This window comes from Podarcis raffonei, chromosome 13, assembly GCF_027172205.1.
Source record: "Podarcis raffonei isolate rPodRaf1 chromosome 13, rPodRaf1.pri, whole genome shotgun sequence".
NCBI classification, from domain to species: domain Eukaryota; kingdom Metazoa; phylum Chordata; class Lepidosauria; order Squamata; family Lacertidae; genus Podarcis; species Podarcis raffonei.
The window spans coordinates 39,803,945-39,829,509 of record NC_070614.1 but is presented as its reverse complement, the minus strand read 5'-3'; the positions used below and the strand labels follow the sequence as shown (position 1 = coordinate 39,829,509).

The following is a 25,565-nucleotide window of genomic DNA, read 5'->3' as shown; positions in this document are numbered from 1 at the left end:
GATGGTTGGGGTTCATCTGGGCAACGGCATAGCTAGTTGCTGGGGTGCCTGGTGCGGGGGTGTGTCCTGCAACTGGGGGTGGGGCAATCCGGCCATGGGGGCAGGGCGAGCCTCTCTGACGCTTGGAGCCTCTCCGCCACCTCCCCCTCAGTTGCAGGGTGGCTGAGGGAGAGGCAGTAGGCAGTAGGCAGATGCAAGTCCCACGCTGCCATTTCAGGCAGTGCGGAACCTGCAGGCACCTAAGCCACCACGTCACTCCTAAAAAGTTTCATGAGCCCAATTTTTTAATAAAAAAACCCAAACTCATTTTGTCACACACACCCCAGTGATGACACCTGGGGCAAACCATGCACCCCACACCCCCTCCCTCCACCACTGCATCTCGGGTAAGAATTGATAAAAGAAATAAAAGGGAACCAGTTACCATGGAATTTGTCTCATTCAATTTCACCCCTACAGAGTTGAGTTATCGTCCGCGAGGTCCTTTGTCCACACTCTGCCATACCAGTTCTGCAAACTGCATACCAATTCTGCTCTTCCACAGAAATGCAATCTTCATTCAAGGAGCCATCAAAATGTGTAGCTTTAAAAGTTTAAATAATGTATCTTTACTCCCAAAGGCACATTCTTCCACCCTCTTCCGAGACAGACAAATGGCAAAAATTTGCTCCTCAAAACAATTAAAGAAGTGCCAATCCAGGATTTATAACCACCTGTGCAGGGGATGGACATTGAGCTGTAGATAGGGTGCAAGCACACTGGAATGAATCAGGTATCACCCATGAATCAACTCAAGTGATTATCCCTTCACGAGAGCTGAAACCAATTTGAAGGATGACACCTGCCATAGTAATTTCCAGTCTCCCTCAGAAATTTCTCTCCCGATATCGGCCTCCCAAATTGCTCAATGCCCCCTCCCTCTCCAAATCAGGTTGCTACTGATCAAGAAGGATTTGGCGAACAGTGGTCACATCGCCCTTCGCCTGCCTTGGGTGGTGCTGACACAATTTCTCAAATAGTGAGGGGTCCTGGCACACGACAGCATCTTCTAGACTATGAGGCTCACAAAGGTTCCAGCAAATTATCTAACTGCTGAGAGATGCTTACCTCTGTGAAACAAATCTTGTACAGTGATATGGCAGTTTACAAACTTAATCTGTTCCTGAAGTCCATTCTTAAACCAAATCCATTCTTAAACCAAGGCACACTTTCCCTAATGAGGCCTCCTGCCACCGGTACCCTTCCACCATTCAGTTTCCGTTTGTAGACCGAGGCAACACTACTTTCGGTTTTGCGGAGTTCGTAAACCGAATAGTTCGTTAACAGGACTGTTTGTAAACCGAAATACCACTGTATTGTATCTTAAGTATTTCTCTCCCCACATATTGCTTGTACTGACAGGGGTCACAAAATTGTGGATGATCTAGAAATTGGAAAAACATGGAGATAATACAAGGACTAGTCTGTGTGCCCAAGTGCCCCACACTTTGAGGGCTGAATGAAGGAACCAATTCTGAATCCCCTGGAGATCTTTTCTCACTGAGGGTAAAAAAAGGGATTGCCCTAATGGTAGGATAATGTGGGCTAAGTTCTGTAGTAACAATGAACTTCCAGTTGCTGGATCTGAAAGGCATCATTGTACAATCTCAAGATAGGTACCCTGAACCCGCATTTCCTGCTACTTCTATATATAGAGCAGCTTTACTTATGCAAACTATTTCCCTCTCCTCCAGTAAAAGAGTCTATTTTCTCCCATCTTTGAAATTCATGGTTAGAATCTCTATCAGAAGCCTTTAAATAACGAGAAATTGGGAAGCAGTGTCATTTTAAGTACGGCATTCCTATCGACCCAAGAAGGTTTTTGTTTCTTCCTTTGGGACAGGTCCTTTTGCACTTCAGTTTACAAACCCATATTTACAAACCTCTTACAAAGTTGTTTAATCTCTTTTGTGGGATGGATCTCAAAATGTTTTAAACTGCTGAATTTCAGCGGACATCTGTTGGATTTGCTTTTGGGCAGGCAGGGACATATGAACTCTGATTTATCATTGTTAACTACCAGACCTGCTACCCTCCCAAAGTCTCATTAATTCTAGTCTGAAGGGCAAGAACAGCAGTTAAGGGACTATTCTAGCATCCATAAAATGCCATCGGCAAATAAAGTAATACACTAGTGTCTCCCATTAATGCGCAGGTCTGCTCCAATGGAAGAAGGCCTCCACTACGATTGCCCTAGTTACCATAGTAATTTGGAACTCTTGCAATTCCCTAAGGCCAACTGGCACCGTGACTCTGGACCCGCAATAGAGTTGCCATGCAGCTGTTCTAAGGGTAGAGGAACTCTGCCAGGAGGGCTGCAAGCCACAGGACACCTGGGTCCTCTTCAAGGGACAAGCCTGCGCAGCAGGTTTAGGGGTTTCCCCCTGGGAACCTATGAACGCTGTGATCATCTGGGCTGGGACTGTGTGGGAGTTCTTATCCTGGCAGCAGGTTCTTCCAGTTCAAAGTTTAATTTAGTTAGATTGGCTACCTCCTTGGGCAGAGTTAAGGGTGACAGGGTGGAGCCATATTTCATAGGGAGATTAAGTGCTTCAGAGGGAGGAGAGGAGCGAAGGAGCGCAACCATCGGGAAGGAGAAGGATCTTTGAGCAAAAAAGGTACCAAGGCAATCCTCTACCTGGGAGGGAGGAAACTTGCTTAACATCCAGAGCAATGGGAGGGAGGGAGGAGATGTCATTTTTGATCTTAGAACTTTCCCCAACATAGTGCCAACCTGATTGTTTACACTTTGGCTCTGACTGATCCCCAGCAGCCATGGTAGCTGATGCTGATGTGTTTGTTGTAGTCCTGGAGGCCTCACGCTGAGGAATCTGAATGACTAAGAGGAGAGACAGGAGAGAGGCGAATAACTTTATGGATGGGGGAGGAAGAGAGTAGATGGCAAGAGGCTTGTCTCCTTCTTCTCATATAAAACTAGAGCACAAAACATAAGAAGAGCTTGCTAAATCAGGCCAGTGGCCATCTAAGGCAGCATCCTGCTCTCTCAGATGCCCGTGGGAAGCCCACGAGAAAGACCCGGGTGCAACAGCGACTCTCCCCTCCTGCTGTTTCTAGCAACTTGCATTCAAAAGCATACACTGCCCCCAACCCGAAGAGGCACAGCATAACCATTGTGGCTAAGGCTAGTAGCCATTGTCCTCTAAGGCTTTGCTTAGTCCTCTTTCGAAGCCGTCCAAGTTGGTGACTACTGCTGCCTCTTGTGAGAGCAAATCCCAAAAATTAATTCTGAAGAAGTCCTTTCTTTTTTGCTGTCCCAGATCTCCCAACATTCAGTTTCGTTGGAGGTCCGCATAAAATCCGGGCGGGCAACAGGGAGTCAGTCCTTTTTCTTCGCAAAACTCAAGGCTGATTTGCAGAGCTCTCTGCCGGGAGATGGGGCAGTGATGGTCACTGCGCTGGCTTAGTCAGTTTTAAATGCCGGTTAGATGGATTCCGGGCTATCAGTGATTATGAATCACGGTGTTTTGGACCCATCTAGGACACTTCCACTTGTCCTAGAAAGCATGGGTCCAAGCGGCTCTCTGCTTTCTAGGTAGGGGTCCAAGTGGTTTTGCCTTTCCCCTGCCACTTTCCCCTGGAAAACCTGCTCTTTAATGCTAAATCAGAACAAACAGCAATCTGCGGAAAATCCAATTGCTCCAATTCAGGGCTAAAGATCAGGTTTCCCCAGGGGGAAAGCAGCAGGGAAACAGGTGTGGAGAAGTCCTGACTTGAAACTTCCAAGTTCAGAAGCAGGCAGCCTTCCTTCAAATTCTACAAGTTTGCCAGGAGTGGGCTATCACCTTCATGTCTGTTTGTGGGCTTCTGAGAGGCATCTGTGAGAAATGGGATGTTCGGACTAAATGGACCTTTTGGTCTGATCAGCAAGGGCTAACGTTCTTACATTTCACCTGCCTTTCTGTGCCCCTTGATTTTCATGATGGTATCAGTTCATAGTATTTTCAGGCATACTCAATGCAGAAAGCTCTGAAGCTACGTATAACTCAGTACTCTTCTGAAAGGAGGAGGAAATATTCCCATTGCACTTTGGAACTCCCTGCCTATTGATGTCAACGTAGTCTTTTCGGCACTGCTAATATAATTTTTTTGCTTAGGCAGGCGGTACATGCATTTTATGAAAGAACGTTAATAAATAATCTCCAGCCCATTCACATGCTGCGGTGTAGTGCGTAGAATATCGGACTAGGGCTGAGAGGAGTCCAGGGAGTTCAGCCACAAAGCTCAGATGCGCAGCCTCGGGTAATAGACACTGTCACCCAGCCTAAACTGGTTCGCAGGGATGCTGTGAGGACAAAATGGAGGATGGAGGTTGGGGTGGGGACCATGTTTGCCACCTTGAGCTCCTGGGGGGAAAGGTGGGTTAAAAATATATATATGCATGGCAAAACAAACAGGGCAGAGGGAGAGTTAGAGGTGCCCCCACCCCTTACAGAACTTTGTGCTCCAGTTTACATTAACGTGCCGCCAATCCTACCTGTATCCTCCATGTGTTGTTGGACTCCGACTCCCATGATCCTTGGCTGTCGGCCATACTGGGAAAGATGGATGGATGCTGGAGTCAAACAACGACTGGAGGGCCACAAATAACTCTTTTGCTGCATTAGCGGCTGGTACTTTTGGGGACTGGAAGGGTGGAAGGCTGCCAGCAGTAGGTACAGCCAGAGCTGATGACAGACAAGAGTTAGGCCCCAGATTGGTTGTTAAGTAAAAAGGCAGGCAGGTTGGGGGCTGGCTGAGGGCAGATTGAAGTTGGTGGGGCAATGCCCCCCTTTGCCCTATCGGATCAGCCTTCATCGCAGCTTCCCTGCTGCACACGGCCAATGCTTTGAAGGCAGAAATGACAGCTGGAAAACTGTCAACGGGAGAAATGACAGAAGTCACCTGTGTTTCCTGTGGGCATCATAACACTGACGCTCCCATGGTACCCTGGTCTGCAGTGTTGATGCACTTGCAACTCCAAGCAAAAATGGTCTTGTGCCAGGAAATAAATAGTCCCTAAACTCTGAAGGGGTGTGTGACTATAGATTCAGAGGGGGGAAATCAGTTTCCAGATGGACATCCAATTGTATCTATGGAGCTATTAATTTATTGCAATACAGTGGTAGCTCAGGTTACAAACACCTCAGGTTACAAACACTTCAGGTTACAGACTCCGCTAACCCAGAAGTAGTACCTCAGGTTACAAACTTTACCTCAGGATGAGAACAGAAATTGCGTGGCAGCAGCGGGAGGCCCCATTAGCTAAAGTGGTACCTCAGGTTAAGAACGGTTTCAGGTTAAGAACAGACCTCCAGAACAAATTAAGTTCGCATTTAAATTTTTAACATGTGTAGTTTGTCAGCCTTTTACTTTATTACAGGTTTTTATAACTCAGATGATCAATTAAGCCTGTGCATTTAAAGGGTATATTTTGGTTCTGATTAGATACGCACAGCCTGATCCTACGCATGTTCACCTGAAAGTAACTGAAATGCAGTGGTGTTGAAAATGTCAACTGACAGATCCATTTTTCATTTTCACACATAGTTAACATGTTTTATGTCATTTTAAACATAATTTCCCAAAGTTTCATTATTTTTCCAAAATTTATTCACATTTTACATGTGAATAAAGCAACCAGAAGCTTGACATGCAAGATGACTCAGAATCTCTCTATTTCTTTCTCTAACATTAAAGACCTCTCCAAGAAAATAATGTCCCTTTATTGCACCAATGGCGAACTAACAAGAATTTTTTATGTTAGGAACAAAAGCAAATGAGCTTAGAACAATGGAACTTAAATAAGTCACAGAAACTCATACCGTCCCCCCCGCCAAACAAATGAAAAGAAATATCTGTATTTGTAAACTTTATTCTCTTCTTTTAGGTTTTTAGTATTGAGAGCATCTTGCCTGCATTTTATATGCAACATTTCTTCTGATCAACATACCACCGCAATGTGCAATTTACGTAGCATAAATGTGTTGCCATGTGTGTCCTTTAAAGTTTGTCCCAGTTCCTTCCCATAGAATGTAATAATTTTTAGGCTTATTACTTGCACCATACCATCTATGTAGGACATCTTTCAGAGTTTTACGAAAAGAAATAGGCATCTGCCCTCAAGAAGCTTAACACCTGAAAGAGAAGTCAGATAAGGGTGGAGTTGGACACATGTTAATGCTTTTAGAAGAGAGATAACATATCTCATGTGTTAATATATTTAGTAATTAGATGCGTGTTTAAGTTAATTAACAGTAACTTCAACTTTGGCACGGTTTGGAAAACTGCCAAATTTATTTTTCTCTACTAAACCCCATCCGTTTTCTTGAAGCTTCTGTCAGTTTCCCTTCACAAGCTGGAATTCTGTACCCCTCACAGAGTTAAAATTCCCATAAACCCTTATCAGACTACAGGACCCAGAATTTTCTGAGAGGTAAAATGTGCTTTGAAGGTATAGTGCAGGGATGCAGCCAAACCACTACAGTGCAGTAGCTGCCTGTATAAATTTTAACTGATTTGTAAAGTATTATCAGTGTCAACATCTAATACATCTAACACACAACTTGGCCTTGGAACAAAGCACACACGCAGGCAAAGGTGTTTTGTTTAAACATGTGTTAGATGTTTAACTACATACTTGTTAACTATATACCTCTTAACTATATACCTGAAGAGCGTCTCCACCCCCATCACTCAGCCTGAGGTCCTGCTCCAAGGGTCTTCTGCTGGTTCCCTCCCTGCAAGAAATGAGGTTACAGGGAACCAGGCAGAGGGCCTTCTTGGTAGTGGCACCCTCCCTGTGGAACGTCCTCCCTTCAGAAGTCAAGGAAATAAAGAACTATCTGACTTTGAGAAGACATCTGAAGGCAGCCCTGTTTAGGGAAGTTTTTAGTGTTTGATGTTTTATCGTGTTTTTAATATTCTGTTGGGAGCTGCCCAGAGTGGCAGATGGGCAGGGTATAAGTTATAAATTATTACTATTATTACTATTATTATTATTATTATTATTATTATTGGGTCAATTTTAAATCTCACCCCACCATACTTAATTGTAATGGCTTTATTTGTTTTTATAATTCTGTATTTTATTATTGTGTAACTGGCCCTAGGACCTTATGGTGAAGGGCGGGTAAGAAACCTTATCAATATACATATATATATTTATGGAAAATAGATTGGGAAAGAGGATGTGAGTAAGGGGAAACAAAGTAAGGCAGAAAGAATGTGGAAATGGGAGGGAGATGTCCAGGATTCCAGGAAAGAATCCCAAAAGTTTAGAATTTAAAAATAAGTTCAAAATAAGTTTGTTTGGGGAACAAATATCTGGGGAACAACAACTGGAGAGAGACCTGTTGGAATGTAATGTAAAAGTGCTGTGTAAAATGTATAAAATATTATTGGAATGGGAGACAAAGGATGAGCAAGTAAAATCCTCAATGATACATTGGGCAATAGATATTGGTCATAATATAGGCATGGAAGCATGGGAACAATTGTGGAATATGGAGATAAAATTTACAGCATGTTATTGTCTAAGAGAAAATTATACGAAAATGATATATTGATAGTATCTAACACAAGAGTAAATTGGCAAAAATGTATGAATCTAAATCAAGTAAGTGTTGGAAATGTAAAGAGAAATAAGGTTCTTTTTATCATATGTGGTGGTCCTGTAGTAAGGTTAATGCTTACTGGGAAATGATATATAATGAACTGAAAAGGATGTTTAAAATAACGTTTGTAAAAAAAACCCAGAAGCTTTTCTTTTGGGAATTATAGGGACAGAACTACCTAAACTGTATAGAAACTTATTAACGTATGCTACTAGAATGGCAAGAATGTTACTCACCCAAAAATGCTAAGAGGCAGAAGTCGGTGCAAAGAAAGAATGGATACAAAAACTTATGGAATATGCAGAAGAATAGAACTTACCAGAAGAATAGGAAATCAAAATAACAAACTTTTTATAAAAGAATGGAAATGATTTATTGAATATTTGCAGATAAATTGTAAACAGATGAGAACATTGGAAGGATTATTGTAATAACCTGCAGTTTTATAAGAGTACATATTTAACATAGATGAATAAATGAGCAAATTGAGTTCATTTGGATATGCAGAAGATATTAAAAATAAATTTAAGGAACCGCAGAAAGAGGGGGAAGGAAGTCAAGTTTTGAAATGTTACAATGATTGTAAAATTAGTGAAATGTATAAACTTGAAAAGCATTAATACATTTTTTAAAAAAAAATAATTAAAAAATAATTAAGAGATAGGAGGAATAAGAGAATACAAGAGAAAGGGAAGTGGAGGCTTGCAGCCTCCTCTTTAGGCTTGAATAACTTCCTCTTTATCCTGACTTACCGGTACTTCCTGCCTTCGCAGATGGCGGCCGTTATCGGGGGAATTTCCCGGCTTTTCCAGCCAACGATTGGGGTACTGTCTGCAGAGAAGTTATGCCAGGGTATCAATCCATGGTACTTCCTCATTGGCCTCCGCATGGTTACTCTCTTTTTTGCCTTTGGACCCTGGGACTCCCTCAAGACCGATATGATTTGCCAGTGGCCCAAAGATACTGGCGATGCAAAGACGTTCTGTTCGGTCCTCTGCTATAACCAGCTGTTCCCCATCCCCGTCTCGGCCCTCTGGACCTTCCATTTCATCGCCATCATCTTCACTGTGGCGCTCATGAAGTTTGTGTATGTTTCGACGACGGACAAGTCCGGGAAGCCTGGGGAAGCAGAACCAAAGCCTGGGGAAACTGGGTGCTGCGAAACAGTTGGCAAACCTCAATTTGGCGGCTGGAGATACGGGATCTACATCTTCACCATAGTCTTGATTTTGGCCATAGAGCTGAGCTTCATGTGGACCCTCATTGGCCTCCAGTTACCAATTATGACCCGAGGAATCGTCACATGCCGCCCGAACAACCCAGTATGCCCCGAAACGGCCCAGTGCGCTCTCAACGGACGAGCCGACAAGCAGGCCATTTTGTGGGTTCTGGCCTTTTGCGCGGCAGCCAACGTCTGCGTCTGCATTGGCTATCTGGCCTCACATGGCGGGCAGGCCTGTGGTTTTTGTGGCGGCAGCAGTGGTGGCGGCACAAGGAAGCCCGCGGCCGGTCACTGCGGCAACTGTGATGGAGAGGCCGCGGAACGCGGCTGTCTCCGTAACGGAGCAGGATGTCGCAATGCCCAGGGCGATGGCCTGGGATGGGAAGGGGCATATGGCTACCGCAGTGACTGCAGTGCGGCAGGACCAGTGGGATGCAGGTGCCAGACAGAGGGAGCGAACTGCTGCTGCCGCCAAGGCAACAGCGGCGGCAAAAACGCGGCCTGCGGCTGTCAGGAGAATCGGCACTGCCCCTGCTACTTCCAGGGTAGTGAGGCGGGGCATAGCCGGAGCTCCATGCCCACCAAGGAGGATTCGGAGGGGAAATTGCTAAGGGGAGACATAGAACTGGGGCCGGAAAAGAAGAACTGGACTGTTGGGATGATGCAAATGAAAGAGCCAGTGAGGCCTGGGCCCAAAAGGGGCCGAGGTAGCCCAGGAGGAGGGAAGGGGGTAAAATATATGGCAAAGTATGAGATGTGGGGCAAGAGGAGGGTGTAGGGTGGGAGCGAGTGACGGGGAGGAAGTGGAGAGGTACCTTAAAGGATTGCCACAGGGCTGGCCTTGCCACGCAGCCGGGGGAAATGCGGCCTGCCTCAAGGGGCATCATAAAGGCGCAAGAGGAGGAACTGAGGAAGGCAAGAATGGGGCAGCAATGCATTTTAAGTGGTTGGCCCTCATGTGGTTGAGTGGGGTGCTATTTGGGCTTCACTCCAGGCCACAGCAGGACGTGGGCCACTATCATTCTGGATTTTGCCTGCACTGTGTCTTGACAGCACGCCAACATTTCTTTTATTTTTTTTAAGAATTGCGTATTTCAAATGCTACCATGCGCATAGCGACAAAATGAGTCGAGATCAAAATGACACGTGGAAATGTGGTGCAAGCCCCACACTCCAAGTCTAGGGTGCTCTGAATTTTCTCCATACACTTTAGAAAATCGGACGATTGAAAATGGTAAAACTAACCCGCCCACTCTCTTAGATTAGAATAATCTTATACCTTTTTTTTTAAAAAAAAAAAAATCTACTGGTAATTATTTAGTCACTAACAGGTAACTCACTCAACGAGCCCAGAAGTTATTTTCTTAGAATATTTATTTATTTATTTATAGGCAAATAAATGCTACTTTTCTGAAGATGGCATGAGTGACTTACTAGAAAAGAGAGAGAGAGAGAGAGAGAGAAGTGGCATAAGCTACAATAATAAATTCGATCTATCTATCTGCCTGCCTGCCTGCCTGCCTGCCTGCCTGCCTGCCTGTCTGTCTATCTATCTATCTATCTATCTATCTATCTATCTATCTATCATCTATCTATCTTTTAAAAAACAGACAAAAAGAAACAAAATAAGGATAAATTAAAATCAGCCAATAAGAACATGGTCAACACCTAGGAGCCAGGAGAAAAATGGGACAGAATGCCTAGACCTTTGACAATTGTGAAAAAGAGGGAGAAATTGCCATTTCAGTACCACTATTAATGGTGCAGGAGCCCGGCTCTCTTTTTCACCTGGCTACCTTACCAAGAACATCGGACTACAGAGAAGGCTTGTTTCCCCAACATCCATCTAATATTTATACAGAAGTTCACTGCCCACTTCACATATGTTCGCAAGGCCAGCTACTGCATGCACTTTATCAGGGGTCAGCAAACTTTTTCAGGAAGGGGCCAGTCCATTGTCCCTCAGACCTTGTGGGGGCCGGACCCACCCTCTCCCAAAAGCACCCCCCAAAAAGGACCCCCCACACTGACGCTGCAGCCTCCAACGCCGCCTTGTCTTCAGCAGCGTTCTCTGTCTCGGCAGGGCGCAGAGCCCAAGCTGCTGGCCTGGGCAGCAAAGGCAGCCTCCATGCTGCCGCCACCGCTTCCACCAGCTCAGCTCCTCCTGCTTGGTCGCCTCTGGGTGCCGCCCTTTCCTTCCCGCTGAGATCGGCGAACAGGAGGAAGCGGCTGAGCTGGAAGAGCCGAGCGGGAGGAAGTGGCAGCGGTGTGGAGGCTGCGCCAGCATCGCCGCCCACCCAGAAGCGTCCGCGGCTTCTGATTGGCTGCAGGAGCTTCCTGCAGCCAATCAGAAGCTGTGTCATGTCGCGGACATCAGTCCCCATGCGACAAGGCCTTTACGCCGCGTCAGTTTAGCATGGGGACTGACCAAGCAGGCGGCAGGGTCCGCAAGGTTAGCGAGTTGAATTAACGAGCCCGGTGGGCCGCATCCAGCCCATGGGCCTTAGTTTGCCGACCCCTGCACTTGATCTATATTAAGGTAAAGATAAAGGGACCCCTGACCATTAAGTCCAGTCGTGACCTACTCTGGGGTTGCGGCACTCATCTCACTTTATTGGCCGAGGGAGCCGGCGTACAGCTTCCGGGTCATGTGGCCAGCATGACTAAGCCGCTTCTGGCAAACCAGAGCAGCACACGGAAACGCCATTTACCTTCCCGCCAGAGCGGTACCTATTTATCTACTTGCACTTTGACGTGCTTTCGAACTGCTAGGTTGGCAGGAGCAGGAACCGAGCAACAGGAGCTCACCCCGTCGCAGGGATTCGAACCGCCGATCGGCAAGTCCTAGACTCTGTGGTTTAATTCACAGTGCCACCTGCGTCCCTTTGATCTATAATTATCCTGCCAAACCCAAGAAACAGGCTCATTTGTTTCAGTTCCTTAGGCAGGGATTCACACTTGAAGGATTTACATCAGGAAACGCTACCCCATCCTAATAAACAAATTGCCAAAGCCTATTATTTCATGACTGGTCCAGAAAAGGAAGCGACAGGATTACAACTTGTTGACTCTTCCTGCAGTGTCCTACGGCCTTTGGGAAAAGCCATAGCTGAGTAGCAGAGCATTTGCTTGATATGCAGAGGGTCTAAGTTTTAATCCCTGGCAACTCCAGGAAGGACTGAAACCCTGGAAAGAGTGGACTTGCAGAGATATCCCTAACCTTAAACAAATTCAGCAGCGATGATCAGCACAATTAGGAATGCCCGAGTTCAGTTGGTTCATATTGCACAATGAACTGGCCTGATTCTGCAACTAAATTAGTTCCTCTCAGATTTTCTCTCTCAGATTTTTCATTATCTATATGAGGTAGTCTGAGGCTTGTCTTTTAAAAGCTTTATTTGCAGGTAAAGGCCACTTCAGTTGACTAGGAAGCCTGGCTGCTGCCATCATAATGGCAGTCATCTGTTTTCGCTGTCTAATATTGTGCCCCTGTGAGGAACAAGACACCGCCGTGTCTGGTCAGTCTGAGGGGAGCATCTGAGGCCCCTTAGCGTTGGCAGCAGCTGACTTCTTGAACCATTTCGAATGGCTTTTAATTATAAAAAATAAAATTAAAAATGGGGAAGTTCTAAAGGGCAGCTCTCAGACCACCTCATGTTACTGTAAATAAATTTCATTCTTTTTAAAATCGCAAATTAAAGTGAGGACAGGACAGGGTGGACTTAGGCATGAACCCATGCAAACATGACTGCACTGTCCGTTCCTGAACACACACACACACACACACCCCTCAGATGCCAACAGTGTGCTCATATTCATGCTTCATTCAGAAATAACTATTATGGGATCAAGTAAGATCAGGGTACGCAAAGCATTCATCTGCTTGTTCTCCAACATTATAAATGTTATTGCTTGACCAGTGATGCCCTCCTGCCTTCTGCATAGGCCAGTCTGCAGGGCCGTCTTTCCCAGGGGGTGCAAGGGGTGCAGGGCACCCCAGCGCCAAATTCTGGGGGGTGCCAAATATATTCTGGGTGGTGGCAAATGTATACCTACTGTCCCTCTTGATCGGTGGCAATGAAAAGCAATGGGGTGAAAGTCCCCCCCTCCCAAATAAAGCTCAACAACTTTGAGTTTGCCCCCCCTAAAAAAATTGGGGACGGGTAAACTAAATTTGGGGGCGCTGGGCAGATCTTTGCACCAACTTTGCAAAAGATAAATGGGACACAAATCTGATATCAAAAATTACAATATTCAGAAACCAGTTGTCTATTTAGGTGCCAGGCAAAAAGCATTTCTCTTCTCACAGGCTTTCGGGCAGTTAAACAACTGATGGCCTTTTAAACTGTGCATGTGCAGGGGGAGCATGTGTTATTTCATTTGTTATTGTGTTATGTATTTTTTGTATTTTTATATTGTAAACCTCCCTGTGATTCTTGGATGAAGGGCAGTATGTATAAATAGACAGACAGACAGACAGACAGACAGTTGTTTAAGCTGCTCAGTACACTTCAGTACACTTTGCTATTAAGAAAGCCACCTTTTTTCCATACAATAACTTTAAAGGGAGACTCCAGAATGAAATTGTTGAACTAGTTAGAGTGTCCGAGTTATGTGTGATTCAACTCCGTTAGTTTTCAAGCCATATCAAGGTTCCCCCTTCCCTCTGGAATTGTGTTACCAGATGTTTTATTATGTTTTATTGTGTTTTTTTATATATGCTGGAAGCTGCTCAGAGTGGCTGGGGCACCCCAGTCAGATGGGTGGGGTACAAATAAATTATTATTATTATTATTATTATTATTATTATTATTATTATTATTACCACCACCACTGACATCTCTTGCCTGCACTTATCTTGTATGCATTTGAGTTTTATGTTAAAATAGCACTGACTGTACTTTTACTTTCATTTCATGGCCTTACAGGCCTACTATTGACATTTTGTCCCTCATTACTGGTGCGTTCTGCAAATATGTCAGCTAAAATTACAAGTAATTCATCTGATGATGTGGGCCCTAGATCTCAAGTGTTTGTGCCCTAATAAATCCATCAGCTGTGAAGGTACTAAGATTCCTTTTTGGTTTTGCTCTAAATGACTTTTGATACCATCAACACCATATCCTCCTGGAGAGGCTATCCGAGTTGCTTAACAGTGGTTCCAATCCTACTTGGATGGTTTTTCGCAGCGGGTGATGCTTGGGAATTGCTTTTCAGCAGCCGGGGGCCTTCAAGATGGTGTCTCTCAGGGCTCAATTCTATCTCCCATGATATTTAGTATCTACATGTGATACTTTGGTTCTCGAATGTAATCCATTCTGGAAGTCCGTTCAATTTCTGAAATGTTCGAAAACCAAGGCGAATAAACTGAAGCTCAATCCAGATAAGACAGAGGCACTGTTAGTGGGTGGTTTTCTAGACCAGATAGGTGGGAGATTGGTTGCTCTTGAGGGGGTTACATTCCCTCTTAAGGAGCAGGTATATAGCTTGGGGTGCTCCTGGATCCACTGCTGTTGTTTGAGGCCCAGGTGACCTTGGTGGCAGAGAGTGTCTGAAGACCATTCGGAAACCTCAGCTGGTGCATAATGCAATGGCCAGATTGCTCACCAGAGCAAGGCAGTTTGAGCATATAACACCAATCCCATACCCTCCAACATTTATCCGATGAAAATAGGGATGTCCCATTCCATCGTGATAATTTTACTATTTCAACCCCACACATCTTACTGCGTTGCCTCAGCCAATAAGGTCATTGTGGGTCATTCTGGGTTGTGAGGTTTTGACTGCAGTGCTTTGCTGACCCTAATGAAAACAAGACAGAATTTAAGCAAAATTGTAAAAGTTGTGCTACTCATACTAAGCTTTTTTTTAATGATGGTTGGTCATGTCACCTGGAGCAAGAAACCTTGGCTAATACTGGTTAATTGGTTATTATGTTATACATTTTGTGCTTTTATACTGTGAAATGCTCTGCAATCTACAGACGAAAGGTGGTATATAAATTTAATCAATCAATCAATCAATTAATAATGCATTGAAGAGACATCCTGAGCTCCTAATCCCTTGCATAAAGTTCAGCACGTGTAATCTAGTTAACAGTAAAATCTAGTCAACACCTCCTGCTACACGGACAAAATGGTAAGATAACTAAGTGAGGAAGCAAACAAGGATAACCAGTTTAGTCATTGCTTGCTAGGATTATATTCTTTTAACTTTTAATTAAGCAGAATAAAGAAAGTGGGAAATAGGCAGGAAAACTGGGAAGAAACAACATAACAATAGAAATATTGGAATTATGGGAATTTCTCACCTCAATTTCTCACCCTTCCCTCCTCCTGGGTCACCCTAATGCCTGATTTCTCTCTCCTGTGGGTAGAGAACACACCTATGAAACAGTTCGCATCTGTTCACAATCAAATCAAGTATTCCTTAAGCCTTTTATCATACAGACTCAACATTCCACCCTAGCCTTAGGCTTCAGGGCAATTTCCCAACTGCTTTTCCAATAGATTTCCAAAGACATAACACATACGTTGAATTCTTCACAGGCTCCTGTGTGTGCAACCACACACGCCCATCCCTGCATTTGAGAATGGGGCTGAACAGTCTGGTGCTGTTAAAAATCACAGGGAGGCTTGCCTGTCATCTGCATTACATAGCTTTGGCATCTGGCAAAAATGTTTCTATAGTAACGAGGCCTTTGGCTGATTGACATTCCATGGCCTCAGTGGCGTAGCGTGGGTTGGCAGCACCCAGGGCAAGGCAAGTAATTTGCGCCCCCTAACCCGTGGATTTTAGCACTCGAGTCTCTTCCACTAGATTAGTGCGCCCCCCTCAAATGTTGCGCCCGGTGCGGCCGGCCCCCCCTGCACCCCCTACGCTACGCCACTGCATGGCCTTTTAAATGGGTTTGGTCCTCTTGTTTTTGTATTTTTTATGTTGTGAACCGCCCAGCAATCTTCAGATGAAGGGTGGTATACAAATTTAATAAATAAAATAAAATAAAATAAACCTTAGGCCTGGGTGAATTAGCATCCTGGGAACAAAGATGAAATTCTGCTACCATTAAAAAAAAAATTATTGAATGATAATGGGCTATAAATTACAGGGCAATTAGCGGTTGCTTGTTCTTAACCTGGGGGAAAAATTTTCTTTGGATAAATATGGTGAGTTTGCTGTTCCCTTTGTCTTTCCAGGGTTTGCAGTGAGAGTCAAGAGTGTTAGTGGGATAACTAGGTCAATTATCTGTTGAAACCCTTTAGTGGTGTTATATACTAAGCTTGGATCCTAGAACAATAGGCAAGTAGGATCCTAGAATGCAACAACTGATTGGCTTGCAGGAAAAGACCAATCAGGCTCCAGGAGGGAAGCAGAATCAGCCAATCAGACGGGACTCAATGTGTAATTAATGTATATAAAAGCCTGAGGTTTAGGGGACAAATCAATCACTGTTTTACAAGCGGCAATAAAGAGCATGAAATCACTACAGTATATTTCAGTATGTAGGCTAAGCAGCATCAAACATGCAGAGGCATAGCTATGGCGGAAGGTCCACTGGGCGCCACTTACCGTGGGGCCTGCAGTGTGCCCCAGCCACGCATTTCTCTTGCGAGTGCAGTGGCTCGGGCATCTGCAGGCTCTGTGCTGCCCAAAATGGCAGCATGGGGCTTTCACCTGCCTAGCTGCCAACCTACAGCAGAGGAGGAGGTGGTGGCAAGGCTCCACGTAGCGTGCCCTGCCCCAAATCACCCTACCCAATGGGCGGCTCGCCCCGACCCAGGGTGCAGGGCAAGCAGCTAGCTACACCGCTGCAGATATGAATCCATGCTCATCCTTAAACCACACCATTTGCTTGCACCTGTCGTCTACGTGAGCAACTGTTTCATCCATCATAACCACTCTGTACTGCCTCGGTCAGACCACATCTGGAATACTGTGTCCAGTTCTGGGTGCCACAATTTAAGAAGGATGTGGACAAGCCAGAACGTGACCAAAATCAAGGGTCTGGAAACTAAGCCTTACGAAGAGCGCTCAAAGGAGCTGGGTATGTTTAGCCTGGAAAAGAGGAGACGGAGAGGAGATATGATAGCCATCTTCAAATATCTTAAGGGCTGTCACGTGGAAGATGGAGCAAGTTTGCTTTCTCCAGCTCCGGAAGGAAGGACCTGAACCAATGGCTTCAAGTTACAAGAAAGGAGATTCCTGAGTAAACATAAGTAAGAACTTTATGACAGTGGAGTCATCTGATGTTTCGTCGAGGAAAATTATGTGTTCCTTTCTCAGTTCTAGGAATGTTATCTCAATGGGATCATCCTCAATTGCTCAGGGTTACAGTTAAGGTCAGTGGAGATGTCACACCACTCTGGCACCCCCTAATGTTTGGATGCTGCACTGCAGCCACTATGATGTCATTGGAGACAGCACCAAATTCATGGGTGAAAAGTGCTGTAGAGTCTCCGACCAGCAGCTTCTACTGCTTTTTGAAACCCACATTCTTTATATCCATTGCAAGGGCACAGCCAAAGCTGTTGAGTTTTTTATGGAATGAAAGTTGTTGAGCTTTTCTTGGGAAATCACAGGTAAAATAGGATATTGCTATATACCGTATTTTTCGCTCTATAGGACGCACCCAACCATAGGACACATCTTGTTTTAGAGGGAGAGAACAAGGGGGGGGGAATCTCCCCCTCTCTGCTCAATGCCCCTTCAGCGAAGCGTCAGGAGAAACAGAGCCCCTTCCATTTCTTCTCCCACTTTGCTGAAGGGGCGCTGCGCAGAGAGGGAAAGCTGTGCAGCGCCTCTCCAGTGAAGTGAAGCCAGGAAAGCAAGAGGGACCGGTGTGCACCGACCCCTCTCGCTCTCCAGGCTTCAGCGAAAGCAACGTGAAGCCTCCAGAGTGCAGAGGGAGCGCTCCCTTTGCGCTTTGGTGGCTTCGTGTTGCTATCGCTGAAGCCAAGGGGCCTGCATTCGCTCCATAAGACGCACACACATTTCCCCTTAATTGTTGGAGGGGAAAAAGTGTGTCTTATAGAGCGAAAAATACAGTAATTGTTTTTTATGAGGATCATGAAGATTTTATACTTTCTTTTTCTATATTATTCTTTTCTTTTGATATAATGCCTTTTATTATATTTCTATAAAATATTGCTTAATATGATAAATGCCTCTAATAAAATTCTATACTACACAAAACTGAGAGAAACCAAAGCAGATAGATTCACTCATCCCTAAGAAGGATAATACTTCTACAGTGGTACCTCAGGTTACATATGCTTCAGGTTACATACGCTTCAGGTTACACACTCCACTAACCCAGAAATAGTGCTTCAGGTTAAGAACTTTGCTTCAGATTGAGAACAGAAATCGTGCTCCGGCGGCGCAGCAGCAGCAGGAGGCCCCATTAGCTAAAGTGGTGCTTCAGGTTAAGAACAGTTTCAGGTTAAGTACAGACCTCTGGAATGAAATAAGTACTTGACCCGAGGTACCACTGTATTTGAAACTAAATTGTCACAAAGAACTGAGCAAACATTTGTGATCTCCAGAATTCTTCTTGAAGCTGATTTGTAAGCAAAACAACATGCCTGCAACTTTTTGCAGGGCTTCAGATTTGTGGTTTGGATTTGCATCTACCGGCATTTCTTCTGGTAATAACACTGCATTTCCTGTCTGAAACTTTTTGTTCTTTCCAGCAGAGGGAAGCAAGGCACAGTCAAAACAGCACACCCTCAAAATATGTATAGACTGGTTGGCATTTCAAGGAACCGTGACTTATGGAATTTAATAACTTCATGGTTTTCTTGTACACGATAAGAAATCTCGCTGTGCTCCCAAAGGATGTGCTCCCCACTGATTACCACAAATTCTCCACATTAAACCTCTTCTGACCAGGGTATTTGAAGGGGTGAGTGCCTGGAACCCCTAGGGATCTTGCTATGGCTTGGCAGAGAGTGGGGGTGGCACCCAACTTTTGTAACAATATCAATACATCTTCTTGTCTTCCTACCAGGAGGGAACAGGGCAACTAAGTTCAAGGAAGGAGTTGCAAGAACAGAGCAACTGAATTCAAAGGAGCTCATATCCCAGGTGACTGTGCATAGAATTACTGTCAAATTTGATTTTTATGAATTGCAACATGGACGGATATGGCTGGCACTTCCTGGGCTAATGTGTGGAACAGAGCGTTGTTTCCCATGCACATTCACCATTCCTGAATCTTCTGGTACAATTCTTGGCTCAAAATGCATCCAGATGCACTTTTGGAAATGCATATTTGAAGAGAAAATAAAATTAATGTGCAATCCTACATTTACTTGGAAGGAAGTCCCACTCTAGACCGACAGTTAAGCCTAAAACATCATACAATTAAGGCACTCTTATAACACTTCAACACTCATGGCTCCGCCAAAGAATCCTGGAAACTGTGGTTTGTTAATTTTCTTTACAGATTTTTTTTTGGGGGGGGGGCAGATACAAGGATTGAGATTTTGACTTAGGCCCTGACTGCCTGAAAGATTACATCTCCAGCTCAGGTGAGCACTTTTTCTCAGTCCGATCAACATCAGAAGCACAGTTGGTGGTATCAAGAGAGAGCCTTTTCTGTGGCTGCTCCTCTGTAGTGGAATTCCCTCCCAAGAGAGGCTGGATGGGCTCTGTTAAGTTGTGGGTGAACATATCAGACGACACAGCGATTCTTCAAACAGCTCTTGTTTATTCAGAGACCAGAACAGAACTGAACTGAAGGGTTCAGTCAGCCTGCTTCTATAGAGCTCCAGTACAACGTAACTGTAACAATTTTCTAAAACTATCCAATCACTGAACGTCACTATTTGCATAACTTTCTACAGTATCCCCCTGCTGGCCCAGGGTGAGAACTTCAGTACATAACAGGCTCCCTCTTTGTTATCCTTCTGAATGTTCCTGCTCAGACAGGACTTTGAAAACGAAGGTGCAGACGAGTATCTTGACAAGTCAAGGGGGTTCTTTTTCATGGATTCGCAAGCAAACATGAAACACAAGGGATGAAGAAGTCTACAATTTGTTAAAACAGCAGTCAAATAATTCACAAGAGTAGTGATAACATACCGCCCCTCCGTGCAGCTGCAGGGGAGTCCCAGAGATAAAGACCAGCTTCCTCAGGTCTGCATCACAGCTCAACCTCTGGGTCAAGTGCTAGGTGTGATGGCTTAAATACTTACACCTGACCCCAGGGGTCTCATGGCGGCTGAGCCTGTCTGATGCCCAGGGTAGCAGTCCCAGGTTGACTGGAAGGCACAACAGGGCATCCTGGGCATGACAGAGTAAATTTGGCAGGCCCCCAGCTGGCTTAGCCCTCCGAGGCCCAAGGCAAGATCTGGGCGGGCTGGTAAACAAAGTAATTAACTTGGGATCCTCCCCCTGCACTACTGCTATGTTATCTCTGAACAGGGAACACTTCCATAAATTAGGAAATTTGGCCTTGACGGCAAATGAAGTCAGCATGGTGCAGCATTAAACCACAATCTGGCTTGGGAGAGCGGTGAAGCCTTGCTCCTCTGCCAAGCTGCCTCTGATGGTGATATGAAGGGCCAGTTGTGCCAGGTACCCAGGACTTCCTTGAGATAACAATACTGTCTTTCACTGTTTCTACTGCACTCCACCCCTTGGCATTACACAATCTCCTCTTCACATCTTGCTAATCCCTCCCCTTCTCCACTCTCCCAGCGATGACTTGCAGCCTTGAATACAATTGCTTAATTCTGATACACAAGAGACACGCGAATATGAGCAAAATTAGAATAAGATTCAAAATCAGAGCTACTGGATACTGTGAGAAATTCAAAACGTTAGTCATTGTTGGGCTCCATCCTGGAAAAAACATGTCCCACCAAACGATGGGTGGTCAAATCTTCTGTGTCTTGAGTGATCCTGACTAATTCAGCTCGCTCGGGTCAAATTTTTAACATCGTGCCTTTGTCATTTTTGGATAAGGCTTTCAACTGTGCCTGCACTCTTTCCGATAGCATCTACATATTAAGTCCCATTGGGAAGGTAAAATTTCAGTCTTTAGCTTCCCGTCTTAAGGTTTTAGTTTCATACTCAACTGCCGTATAATATCCAGTGTGAGTGCAAATGTTGGTGGCATTAGATAGACATTCTCTTATAGGTGGCCCCATCTTCCTCATAAACCTGATCCAGTGATCCCACACAGACCCACCCTCTACAGTTATATCAGGGGCATTGTTACCTAGTTGCACCAATACGCAGGTGGCGCTATTGCAGTTACAAGCAAGTGGATCAAAAGGAGCGATGTGCATTGGACAGAACCATTTCTGGAACCCCCATTGCTCACACCTGGTAGTCATAAGAAAGGCGATTGATTCACATATGGGACAGCGGCATACTCCTGCATTGCAGGGGGTTGGGCATTCTACATCCTGGTGAAGTACAATAGGTTCTTGTAATATTTGCTTTACACTTAAACGATTGCTCCGTCCTCTTCACTCCTCTCTGTGTTCTGAGAGACCAGGAAGGATGGAAGCTGGTTGGAGCAGGAGGGGGAGACTTACGGATTCTTGAGCAGCCTGCCTCATCTCTGTCTCCTGGGCCTGAGCCTCCTCTCCTGCCTCTGAGTATGGACTGCCCTCTGCTACAGCCTCCTCCTGCTCACTAAACCCTGTTAATTCTTCAGCTTCCGACACCTCCTGCTCCCAGTCAGCTCCCTCTTCTCCCTCTGACCACTCGTTGACATCCCACCACCATTCCCCTGGCTCTGAGCCTTCTTCCCTTGGGGGTTCCCCAGCTGGTGTCTCAAACAACTCCTCTGCATCCAGCCAGTCCATGACACTTTGCCATCCCTCCTAACACCTTGATGCCCTTAAGGGCCAGGCCAGATCTGGGTGTGATCCTTCCATAGGTACCATGTGGAACCTTGACCTTCATGCCCAGAGGCACTGTCACTTGCCCTCTGGCAGCTGCCCTCACTACCTCCTCTGATGCTATGAGATCAGCCCCACACCATCCCTGACAGGTCACATATAATGGTGATTTGAAGGACCAATTGTGCCAGGCGACTAGACCTCCTCGAGACACCAATATGCTGATCACTGAGCTGCTGTCAGACCACATGGAACCATAGTTACCAACCGTCCCTTATTTGGCGGGAAACTCCCTTATCCCAGTGCTGTGTTCCGCTGCTGTCCCTTATTGATGATGTCCCTTAAATTTCCCGGGTTTCAAAGGAAGCAGCTCCTCTCCCTCCCTGCCAGCCAGGGAGGAGGGAGGCTCCAACTGTGTTGCTTGGCTGCGTTGCTCACCCAATAAGGAGTCTAAGAATGACTGGGGAGTGGAGCTTGCATGCCTTGTGCCGATCAAATCGGCCGCGTTGCCTGGGGACTCGCCTTTGCTCAGCGCTTCCCAGCGGAGAGGTGATGGTGGTTTTCCTTGCTGCATCCCCTTTGCTGGGTTGCTGCGCTGTGGGAACCACCGCTTGAGGCTTCGTTTGGCTGTTGGCTGGGCTTTCTGCCTTTGGCTGGGAGGGGCTCAGAAGTCGAACCTCCCTGTGCCCTGAAAATCCCTTATTTTGGCTGCTGATCCCTTATTTTCGAGGCTGCTGGTCGCTTATTTTCAAATCTGTAAGTTGACAGCTATGCACGATACTTTAATTGCTCGTACAAAGTGTGTTCTGATATATTTTCACTATTGTTTTTAATTCCCGTAGTTTGTTTTTATCACTTTGTGGTTTACCGTGATGTTTTTAAATGTTGGAAGCCATCTTGAATTCCAGCTAAGCAGGATTTTAATGCGTTAAATAAATACATGTTTATCAGTAGGCCCCAAGCAATTCACATCTTACTTTAATTTAAAAGATAGAGGGTTCTGGGCGGAGGACACTACAAAATTCACCACAGGGACATTTTATGTCAACCAGGAAAAGCTTTATTAAGCTGGCATTCATGCAGGGAGTTGGGTCATTTATTGGAAATTCCATGAGGTGATCAACCTTTTGCAGAGGCGGATTTGAAAGGTAGGTTCTCCCCCCCCCCCCAATTGCTTCATTCCACACCTAAGGGTAGCAGGACGTGATCTTAAAAGAAGCATATTTGCTGCCCCAGCCTTGTGGAACAACATCCAACATCCCTGTTGAGATGTATCAGGTGCTCAGTATTTGAACCTTTTGGAAACAATTGAGGGATAGCTCAGTTCGTAAAGCATGAGAATATTAATCTCAGGGTTGTGGGTTTGAACCCCGTGCTGGGTGAAATATTCCTGCATTTCAGGGGGTTGGACTAGATGATCTATGTGGTCCCTTACAATTCTATGTTCTCTGAAGAACTTTTTGCTTTGGCAAATGGAGGGTGGGGAATCTACACACACACATATATATGGTCCCTGACTTAGGTGTTTATTGGTATAGTTTGCTAGTTGTTTTTCTTATATGATTGCAGATTGCCTTGAGACATGTGAAAGGACATTAATAATAATAATAATAATAATAATAATAATAATAATAATAATAATAATTCCAACATTTAGAAAGCTCCAAGCAAGCAGGACTCAGAAGGCCAAAATCTTAAAACATGAGAAAGATGTGTCAGTGCTGAGCTGTTGGCTGCCAACTGAGTTGGGCCAGAGGTCAGGGCCAAGGAGTGAAGCAAGACTGAAGGGCAAATCGAAAGCTAGAATTCAGAAACTATCAACAGATAAAGGGTCGCAGCAGAGCTCAGGAATCCATGTTGCTCAAGCAAGGTTTCAATAGAACAGGAAGCCTTTTATACTCCTTCCTGCCCAAGACCATCCAATGGCCAGCCTGGGTGGATGGAGTCAAATTGGATGGATTCAAGGCAGATTGAAAATCTGCTACGTCCAGTTCAGCGGGTCATCACACGGGTCAGCTCTCTGCAGATCCTAGTGGCTCCTGACATTCAGGTCCCCTTCAAGACCAATAACGTTATTGCCAGTAGTTTGAACACTGCTTTCCAGAAAGTAAAAAAGAGAAAAGTCAAAGCTACCACGTGGGATAAAGATTGGCCACATCAGGGGTAGCCAATCCAGTGTTCGCCAGATGTTTTGGACCACAATTCCCATCATCCCCAGGCAGCATGGCTGGGCAGGGCACTGCATTGGCTTCTCTTGGGCTTGATTATGACATGCTTTCCAGTACTGTGCTGAGATGGGCTTGTAGATAATATGACTCAGTTTGTGGTGCAAGACGCCGTGTCGGAGAGACTTGAGGGTTTCCTCTGTACACTTACTGAGGAAAAATATCTCTGTAGGTATGGTGAAATGTAGCTCAGCAGTAAACAGGGTCATGACAGTGGCAGATAACCTACTTTCCGTGTACAGTGGTACCTCTAGTTACGAACTTAATTTGTTCCGGAGGTCCGTTCTTAACCTGAAACTGCTCTTAACCTGAGGTACCACTTTAGCTGCCGCTGTGCCGCCGCCATGCGATTTCTGTTCTCATCCTGAGGTAAAGTTCTTAACCTGAGGTACTACTTCCGGGTTGGTGGAGTCTGTAACCCGAAGTGTTTGTAACCTGAGCTGTTTGTAACCCGAGGTACCACTGTACAAGGTTCTGTAGACAAAAAGAACTAGCTGAATGACCTCTGTGTGACCCTATTGGGAAATACTCCCAGGACACAAGATGGAACAATGGTCTCACTTGCTATGAAGGTCATTGGTGCTTTATTCCAAAAAGCAGACAGTCACCCAGGTGAGATTAATTGCCCCACCTCTGTTTCCCATACTGTTTCATAAACCTCAATTTTGCCGCAAGATGATGTACTCAATATGCATTAAATGTCCAAGAGCATATCTGATGCAAGGAAGACGCGATGAGATGCGTGGGATTTGTGAGAGTGTGAGTGCCTGGCAACTGCTATCACCTGAGCCGTCTTGGATGTTATGATCTTTGACCTGAAAGTACCAATGAATACTGAATAGTGAGAGGAAAATGTCCTGCCAAACCGTATTCTTCTACCACTTGGGTCATTCTGAAACACCGTTCAGTTGGATGTGAGGCAGTATTACTGCTTATGACTGATTGTCACTTACGGATGTCACCAGGTAAGGAAAGATAAAATGTCACTACAATTAACTTACATTATTTACTAGAAGGCACACTTTCCCTTTTGATGAGCTGCAGCAGCACAATTTCACAACTCCTTCTTTAAGTATATAAAGCTTATAGGAGTCTTGTATGCTGTCATCCACACAGCACCAAAACAAGCTGGGAAAATCTTTTGCTTTACAAATTCAGCTCATATCCACAGGATATAGACTTCCATCTAAAGCATTAAGATAAGTGGGAAATGCTCTGGAAGGCCTGCAAACGCCATCTTGGTAGTCAAGGTAGCCAAGGTAACCCCATAACTAATTGGTAGTTGTTGCAAGAATGACCTCACATATGCATATGCAGTTGCTAATTGGCTGGCTTTGATGCTGTGCTTATCTCTGGGGCCAGGGATACTGGGCTCTGGGCCCAGACATTGGTGCTATCTGTAAGCCTTGGACAGTTGCCACCTGTGCCTTCGTGGGCCAGGTAGATTGATGGGAAGTTCTGGCCAAGCTGACGAAGGCTAATTTTTGAATAGGTAATGTGTATACATTTGCCTGGGTGTGGACAAGTCATGACAATTGCTTGCTACTGCGGTGTTTATCCTCAGCAGGCTCTGCACACTGAGTTGTAAGTTTACGCCTTTCTTTAATAAAGC

At 45.2% G+C, this 25,565-nt stretch overlaps 1 protein-coding gene across 1 annotated transcript; it reads left to right on the top strand.

Moving 5' to 3' along the window:
• Positions 1–2,061: 2,061 nt before the first annotated feature.
• Positions 2,062–10,160, top strand: LOC128400885 (gap junction beta-3 protein-like). The gene is made up of 2 exons (XM_053363564.1): positions 2,062–2,657; positions 8,426–10,160. Exon 2 carries the CDS (start codon positions 8,426–8,428, stop codon positions 9,650–9,652), a length of 1,227 nt encoding a protein of 408 aa, XP_053219539.1. The 5' UTR covers positions 2,062–2,657; the 3' UTR covers positions 9,653–10,160.
• Positions 10,161–25,565: the final 15,405 nt, after the last annotated feature.